We start from the raw sequence: 8893 nt of genomic DNA on the forward strand, positions 1-8893 counted from the left end.
ACTAAAGTACACATAATCAAAGGAAAGCATATCCCTGAGAGTTATTATGTCTTTCATTTATACACAAGAAGGAGGCCTTAACTATTACTATAACAAGGTGTTGCCATAGCAACTAATATATCTTCACCATGCATCATGGGATTCATCCAGTCAAGTTGTTTGGCAGGAGGTACCTCCAGTATTGTCAGTGTCCTTTTAAATCAATGAATCTCCAAGAACTAAGCTATTAAAGAGGGAAGAAAAATAACTTTCTCCCCTTTAAGAGTCGGTCTTCCTGCATCATAAAACATTTGGCCTATTTTTTAGCATTTTTAAAGAAATTCAAGGTAGTGGAAATACCATATTTTTTAGGTTTAAGTTGCTGCTGTGAGTGGGATTATTTTTACAACAAGGTGTTTTTTTGACCCCAATGCCAGAAAAGATGAGAGTATAATCTATCAGGACATATATTACATGTTTATATTCATGTAACTTTTCATAGCGCTAGCAGTTTATGAATGTTTTACGTGGGATTAGTCTCCCGCAGGGGGAACAGATTGAGCACTGTGAGATATTATGAGGGATTTTTAAGGGAGACTTCTCTTAACTCATAAAGAAACATTTAATCCCAAGGTTGAAACTCTGAGATCTATAGTTTTCACCGGACAGTGATATAGTGCAGTCATTTGCTGTTGCTGTAGCAGATTGTTTTTATGCACGTCTTTCTGTATTTAGTAGTGTACGATAAATCAAGGGTACTTGAAGGTCAAAGAGAGGATATATCCGCCCAAAAGGTGATGATTCTGATTCAAACCTCAAACAGACTGCAGAAATGGTACATTGTACTGGAGATGCAATCTAATGGTAAGGGGAGTTTTTCCTTGCTGCTGTCGCTAAGTGCTTGCTTATGGGGGAATGTGGGGTCTCTTTAAATTACATTACGGACTACAGTCTAGACCTGTTCTATGTGGAAAGTGCCTTGAGATAACTTTTGTTTTGATTTGGCACGATATAAATAAAATTGAGTTGAATTGAATAGTATACTATACTGTAATCCTTGTGTGTTGTCTAAACAAGCCTGGCAGACGCAAGAGACTGTAAATTGTGTTACTTTAAGGATGTGGCTGCTGATTTTCAGTACCTCTCTTATTGTCAACAAATGCACTTACATTATTTGAGAAATTCTCCAAAATGTTCAATGTAGTGGTTGCTGTTATTAGTCTTTGGAGCAATTTCTAAACAGACCAGCAATCTTAGTTGTGAACGAACATGTCATCCAGTGCAATGGTGTGGCTCTGCGATGTGATTTTAATAGTTTTTGAACAACAACAGAGGCCTCTGGCACAGAAGACTATGATATATCAGGCTTTGGATAAACACACAGGATCAGCTCGTTGTTGGTTTGGCTCTGCACATCCTTATAGTAGCTTAAATAATCTAAACTGTCAAATATATCAAAAATAACTAAAAGGCCAAATCAGCAGACATTGTCCACTCCTTCAGAAATCTGGCTTTGCAGTTTTGACTCAGCAGTGAAGGGAAACTATTTGTTGATTGAAATAACTAAAGAGAAATCCTTTCAAATGAGTTCCTCATTTACTGTGGAAAGGCAAAGGGAGAGAAAAATGTACACACACTGTACCGAACCCACCCATTACAGTCACATGCCAGCAGTACAGGGCCACACACACGTACATGCTCACCCACACACAAGGGTGTGTCCAATACAGTGTACTGTTGCCTTGAGTGACTGCGGGATAAATTTCGCAGAAGTCTTGGATCTGTTCTGTTAGTCTGAAGGATTTCTATTTTTTTCTTCCCTGACAAAACAAGTCAGAAACTCACACAGGAGCCTCATATTTCCTTTTGATGAAACTTGTACATTGGATATTCAGTCCATCATAATTCATTTATTTCAGGAATCAGTCAGCAGCGTGAAATGGATTCAGGCAATGCAATAAATTAAAATCAGTCTGGAGAGGAAGAGAGTAAAAAAATAGAGTGTGCACATGCAGCATTTACAGTTCCGTTCAGATATCTGCAGGATTTCCTGCTCATTATTTTCTTTAGAAATGAGCAAGGTTAGTAGAGGTAACTTTGGATCAAAACCTTCAGCACTTTAATCCACTAACATACAAATTTTATTACAATTAGTGCAAAAAACATCCAACTGGGGACATCAAACGTAGAGCACAGATGGACATAGACAAAAAAAGTAACATTACGTAACACATCACATACTGCATGCTTTATCCTGTATGTTATGGATGAGATGATAATTCCTAGGCCTGCTCTGGGATGAGATGCAGTGTGTGTTGCATGTGGAAAAGTGCCTAGAAGGATAGACTGTACTCAATATAATAATATTAATAGAGTTTGTCTTTGTAGCACTTTTTGTGTAGTTTAAAGAAAATAAAACACCATAATTAGGGACAGAAATGTCTGCGTAGCCTGCTTGTCTGTCCCAACGTAAAAAATATATATGATGTACAGTGTTTAAAAGCAACTGAAACATGATTATTATCTTTCTTATCTAGAGTTAGTCAGAGAGAAATACCCCTCATGTCTTTAGGTTTCAGTACACAACCCCATCGTGTCATTTTAACACAAGCTGAGCGGCTTCTGATGGTGGCTTAATATTTACAGTACGGACATGAGAGAGGTTTTAGTCTCCACCACAAAATAAATGAGCACATTTTACTGAAAAGTTTAACTACTCGTCTAAAACAAATTGAGGAATGAACTTTAGGGGGCAACATGGTTGATTAATAATGGTAATGGTAGCTCCCCCCCATGATTTTCTTCCTGTCGCTATCAATAAAAAGGCTTAAAGCCCCTGGAAAGGTAAATCCATGACTGACTCTTAATAATAATTTGGGATCTAATGTGCATGTAGAAAACACAGGAAAAGTATGAGAACAAAGCCTTTGACATAGCTATGTACTTCTTTAGAAAGTCTCTCTCCCTGTCCTTGTTACTGGGTTGCAGTTAGGCGTGGCTGAGCAAGGACATTGATTACATAATAAATGTCTGCCCAATCATATTTAGGTGAAAGATGATTGATATCTGGCCAAGCTGACTTCAAAACACTTACTATCATCTCCCACCACAGGAAAACAATGCACTGCACTTTCTCTTGCTTTTAGCTAGATTGAGAATTCAAATGAGCCTGCCATGGTTTGAAAGCTTCTGTGCTAAGCTAACTAGCATACTGCGGTACACCACTGGAATCGGTCAAATGTTTCAGTGATTGAACGGAAAATAAAATGGTAAAAGTGAGCTGACAGCCAAATGAGCTGTTTTTTGCCAAAAAACAAGTAAAATGAATAAAAATGTTTTAAGAAGAGATTTGAAAGAAGGTAAGGAAGAGCTCATCAAGTAGATGTACTGGAATGATACATGCGCATGTTTTTGGGAGAAAATGCTGGATCAGTTCCTGAAGCTAGTTCAACAGCGATCCATGAAACAAATGCTCTCCCATCATATCGCATTTACTTTATCACTCTCGCCATCCATTTCTCTTACACATTCAATGCATTCTCCCCCCTCCCTCACTACTCCATTTCCATATCGCTGTCCGTCTCGGATCGGGGCCCATTACAGAGCAGCGTGATGAGCAGCTGTTGTGCGCTCAGTCTTCAGATGATGGAGTGATTCAGCAGAAGAGCAAAAAGACAGAGGCCAAGTCTGTCCCTGAATCTCCTCCTCCATCTGCGTCTCTCTCCTCTTTCTCTTTCTCTTTCTCTCTCTTTCTCTGTGTTAAAGTGGGACCAATGCCTCCTGCCTGTTTGTTCTTTTTCTCTGTCTGTTAGGCTCATTACTCGCTAAAGACGAAGCTACACATCTTTATGTTCTTTATGTTAAACATTACCAGCGCTGAATATGACGAAACTGATGTATAGAAGCACTCATGTGTCTCATCTGCAGGCTTTGATTGTGTGGATTGACTCACTCTTGCATCACATAGAGAAAACCCAACATTTCTGGTGCTGTTTCACTGTTCAAATTAGACAAATTATACAGGTGACATGTGAAAAGTCGAACTGATGTGCTTAATATTCTTACAGCAAACACCCCCTCTGCTGGCTGGCATTGAACTGTACCTTCTAACAGTGGTTTAATGCTGGCAGGCAACTGAATTTGCACATACAGTACAATCATCGGGGATGTTGGCAGGTTTATTTTCAAGGGCAGCCGGTTTAGTGCTGAATAAAAAACCTCAAATGTCCGGAGGATGTCTGTAAATGAAAAATTGATTATAAAATCACCAAAGTCATCCTAAAAACAATCTTTTTGCTGATCCACTTGTGTTCATTAAATATAGGCGGATGAATTACAGTCAATTCAAAATGATGCCTCTGAATAATTCCCTGTTTCTTTTCTATCTGCACAATAAACTATCTAAACAGGTGACAGGTGCTTCTCGAAGACACAGAGAAAATGTTTTTTTCTCTGTCACTCTTGTCACCTATTTTTCTTTCTCTCCCTCTTCTGAAATGACACTGCCGTGCCTCCCACCTAATCCTTTCATCCTCGTCTTTTACATCCTCCACTCGTATTCCGCCCACACCCCTCCAGCGTCTATCTTCCTCCGCCTCATGCACCTCCTGCTTTCACCTTCTTGCTTCAAGAAGAAACAAAAATTACACAAGTCACGCTGAGAAAACGGCGTCCACGTTTCTCGTCTATCGTCTTGTTCAGCATCCAGGTTTTTCCCTGGAGTCTCTCTTCTGGTTTTTATTTAACACTGAGATACAGAGCGCTGGAGCAGAGGGAACCACATTATGGTTAAAGCCTCCCTGGTTTGCCTGGGGCACCTTAGAGAAGAATTTTTCTTTTTTTTAAACAAACCTGTGCATGTGATTTGGCTGTTTCCTCTTCAGATTGTGCTGTTTTGAGCAAAAAATGAAAACATTTTTAAATTCTTTGTTTGTGTTTTTTTTGTATAGCCCATTAGCAATGCAGACTTCATCGTTCCAGTGGAGATTGATGGGACTGTTCATCAGGTACTGTTACATGAAACACACATGAAAATACCAGAATTATTCATTTATAAGGGCTCCCATTATCTCTTAATAATCTCTCACAGCTACATCAAAGCAGGACTGCTCCGATACTCCTCCCTTTCTCTTTCTACTCTCTGTGACTTTAGAGTCCTTGTTCACTGTAAAGATAGATGTGCTGTAACGTGACTGTGTCACTGGATAAACAGCTTTCACAAGGCGTGCTGAGGATGGTGTTGAGACCTCTGAGGAGATGCTTCACTTGAGTAGAAACATGTGTGTGTTTGTGTGTGTGTGTGTGTGAGAGAGAGAGAGACAGAATTGACTACAAATAGAAAGAGGCCGTAGTCACACTTGCATGGTGCCCTTTTGTTCCTGCTGTATATTTATGATGAGGTTTTTTGTTCTGCATCCTGTGTGAAGAACAAGCCATCACTCTGTAGCTGTAACCTGGTTCAAGTAATCCAGGATAGGCTGTCTGTGTCTGCCTTGGCCTATGCTTGATTACTTGCACTTGGGGGCAGCAGCTTTTCCACGGACTGAAGAGAATGAAGACGAGATGGAATATAATCGTAATGTCTGCTGTTTTGAAATGTTGATACTATTGCTGATATGATACCCGAGTTTTGTGTCCAATACCAAAATGATACTTGATACTGTTGATACCTTCTTCTTTTTTTTTTTTTTTGAGAAAGAAGCCAAAGCTCTGAATTACATTTCTAAACAGAAAAGGCCATACAAAGACTTCTAAAGAGACTCTCTAAACTCGCCAAAACAAAACATTTTGCATAATTTTGGCATAGATATTTGATCAAAGAATGAGTGATCTGATCAGCTTTTGGTACTTGATATTTTTAGACAAAGTCCTGGTGGTATTCTTACCTACTGAAGTGTGAGGAGTTAATGGCATGTGTTGTCATTTCAGGTGTATGTGCTGAAGAGGCCCCATGTGGATGAGTTCCTCCAGAAGATGGGGGAGCTCTTTGAATGTGTCCTCTTCACAGCAAGCTTAGCCAAGGTTGGTTCTAGGATTGTAACACTAATATGACAGTCGTAGCAGTGCTGCAGACTGTATCACCCTGATATGTTTGCGTTTTCAGTATGCTGACCCTGTGGCAGATCTGCTGGACCAGTGGGGGGTGTTTCGTGCACGGCTCTTCAGGGAATCCTGTGTTTTCCACAGAGGAAACTACGTCAAAGACCTCAGCCGGCTGGGCCGAGAGCTCAGTAAAGTCATCATCATAGACAACTCACCTGCCTCCTACATCTTCCACCCGGAGAATGCGGTAAGTCGTCCTGAACCATGAAGAGTTTGATCTAAAGCCTCTTATATTAATGTGTCCAGCAGGGCTAGCATGCATCTTTACATGTAGAGTGTTGTTTTTGTATATAACATGATGATCCCCAACAGATGAGGCAAGGATAGATGTGTTTACGGACCTGACATGAATTGGTTGCTCCTGAGTGAAATGCTGTACCAGTTTCTTGTTAAAGTGTTTGACTCAGGAATCTTAGAGCTTTGGTGCACAGTTGTGTTGATAAATAAAATCTGGAGAGTTTCTATTGGTCTTTACAGAATCTGGGAATTGTCAAATGCCCAGAATCCTGTTCACATGACCCCTAAAATGGAAAATTTCTGAAGGTTTTCAATTTGCCAGTAAATAAAACATAAATGGGAACTACAATGAGATTTTATGCATGATGTTCTTTGCATTTTGGATCCCCAACAGCATGGCCAAAACTGGGTCAAAATACATTTGTACCACAGAAATAAGTTAGTTATAAATGTTATCATGATAATGAATTATTACATCAGTGAGAGATGTTGTCACAGTTTTAATCTGCAGTGTTGTTTTAGAAACAGACCCAGAGGCAGTGTTCCCACTTTCATGAGATTTCGCTCCTCTGTGGAGAACCTAACTTGCTGGAGCTGCCACTCTGCATTTTCCCCATTAATTATTTACACAAATCTCACACCAACTCCTCACCTATAATGCAATACTTTAGCACCAACTGTCAACCGCGTTTTCTCCCCTGATCAAATAAATTGAATCTCTTTCCGGGTCTCTTCTGTCTCTCCACACAGGTCCCCGTGCAGTCCTGGTTTGATGACATGACAGACACAGAGCTGCTTGACCTGATTCCTCTGTTTGAGGGCCTCAGTACAGAGGAGGACGTTTACAGCCTGTTACAGAGCCTGAGGAACAGGTAGCAGACGGTGGCTCCAGCTGGCCCTTCCTGCCTCAGCCCCCGCTGCACAGAGGCCTCACCTCGCTGCCACGGCCCTGCAGCTCGGCTCCCGTCCAGCTCTGGGGGTCCCAGCGCAACTCCCAATCGGGGAACTTCAGGCAAATGATCTATAATCACATCTAGAAAGAATAACCATTTCTGGACTCTTGGACTCTTTGTACAGGACTCTGCTAACAAAAGATTATATTACTGTATGTACATACTATATGTTTCTAAAAGCAAGACATACTTAAAGTAATTTTTCTATCAGAGATAGGAGGTTTTACTATTCTATCAAGTAATATTTTAGTTACCAAAAATAATCAGACACAGAGAATTTTTTTCTTCTTTTTTTTTCTCCGAGAATGGGTGATCTTTTGTTTTTTTGTGTTGAGCTGTGCTATGCAGGCTGTTGTTTCTTGTCTGACCTTTCGTTTAAACAACTGTGATTTATCTTCTCTTACAGAATGAAGTGCCTTCATTACTGTGCTGATTTTGTTGTGTAGGGTATGGGGTGCACATTTTTATGCTGCATATTTTACTCAAATCTCCAAAAGCGTATAAACTAAATATCAAAACTGAAGTTGAAATAAGTATTTGGTAATTGTGATTTGATTTAAGAAAACAGAAGAACCTCCTGAAAAAAATGATCCAACTAGCCTGTTAGACCTGAATGATTCTTTACGTTTGAGTTTAGTGACATTGAATTGTTAAATTTACCAAAGATTTTTACAATTCAATGTGACTTGATCCTTGACAGTGACTGTAAATCGATGATCCTTCAAGACATTGAAACCCCACTTTATTATAGAAAAAAAAGAAACCTTTGTGATGATGTCACCGTCCACCGATAAATGTTAAACCGTTTGAGGAAAATATAATGATTAGCTTAGATTATATGAAATTCTATTTATTGGGGTAAAGGGGTTTGGGTGCATTGTAAAGAATGCTGTTGAAATCGTACTGTACAACATTATTAAAGTTGCAGGTTTGCACACTGTCAGTTTGTATCACTGTGTAATGACTTTCACTTAACCCAAGCAGCACACGCAAAGGTTGAACACAACAGAATACATCAGAAGTTTTTTTTTCATAACTCATGAACAATTATGAGATTCTTGTAGGAAACTTTTTTTTTTTTAATGCAAAACTTCTCAGGATCAAGCATCTAAAATATGAAAAAAATGCTGGTTTTATCCTCTACAAGTAAGCTGAATGTCTTTGGGCTTTGGACTGTTGGACTGGACAATGTAACATTTGAAATTGTAACATTTTATAAACCAAAACAATTGATGATTGACATATATATCAATCATAAAACTGTTAGATTTTGTAAATCTTATCTTAAATTGTTATAAAGGACGAGTTCACAATTTTTCAAATCTGTCTCCGAGGAAGTATGTCAATTTGACAGATATCCACTTGATATGACTGACTCAGGCTGCTGAAGCCACAAAAGCTTCAGATAAACTCTTAAATGTGTGGGCCCCCTATGGATTTTGGCCTCCACCACTTATTATATTTGAAGGTGATCTCTTAATAGCCAGTATGAACAGGAGGAATGATTACAACGAGGAAAAGCTGACGTTTGTTTTAAGACAGGCTTGAAAAATTGTGAATCCATCCCTTAAGTTTGAGACACAAAGTGTTCTTGAGCTTGGAGTTGAGAAAACAATCTCACC

At 39.3% G+C, this 8893-nt stretch overlaps 1 protein-coding gene across 2 annotated transcripts in view; it reads left to right on the forward strand.

The window, feature by feature from the left end:
• The window catches only part of ctdspla (CTD (carboxy-terminal domain, RNA polymerase II, polypeptide A) small phosphatase-like a), a 29937-nt gene extending 21723 nt beyond the window's left edge, over positions 1-8214 (forward strand). For both annotated transcript variants that reach the window (XM_062441500.1, XM_062441501.1), the window contains 4 exons: positions 4929-4985; positions 5908-6000; positions 6083-6268; positions 7069-8214. In XM_062441500.1, coding sequence (XP_062297484.1) covers positions 4929-4985; positions 5908-6000; positions 6083-6268; positions 7069-7194 — 462 coding nt within the window. In that variant the 3' untranslated portion in view covers positions 7195-8214. The remainder of the gene's footprint in view (positions 1-4928; positions 4986-5907; positions 6001-6082; positions 6269-7068) is intronic.
• Positions 8215-8893: the final 679 nt, after the last annotated feature.

This window comes from Scomber scombrus, chromosome 20, assembly GCF_963691925.1.
Source record: "Scomber scombrus chromosome 20, fScoSco1.1, whole genome shotgun sequence".
Classification (NCBI taxonomy): domain Eukaryota; kingdom Metazoa; phylum Chordata; class Actinopteri; order Scombriformes; family Scombridae; genus Scomber; species Scomber scombrus.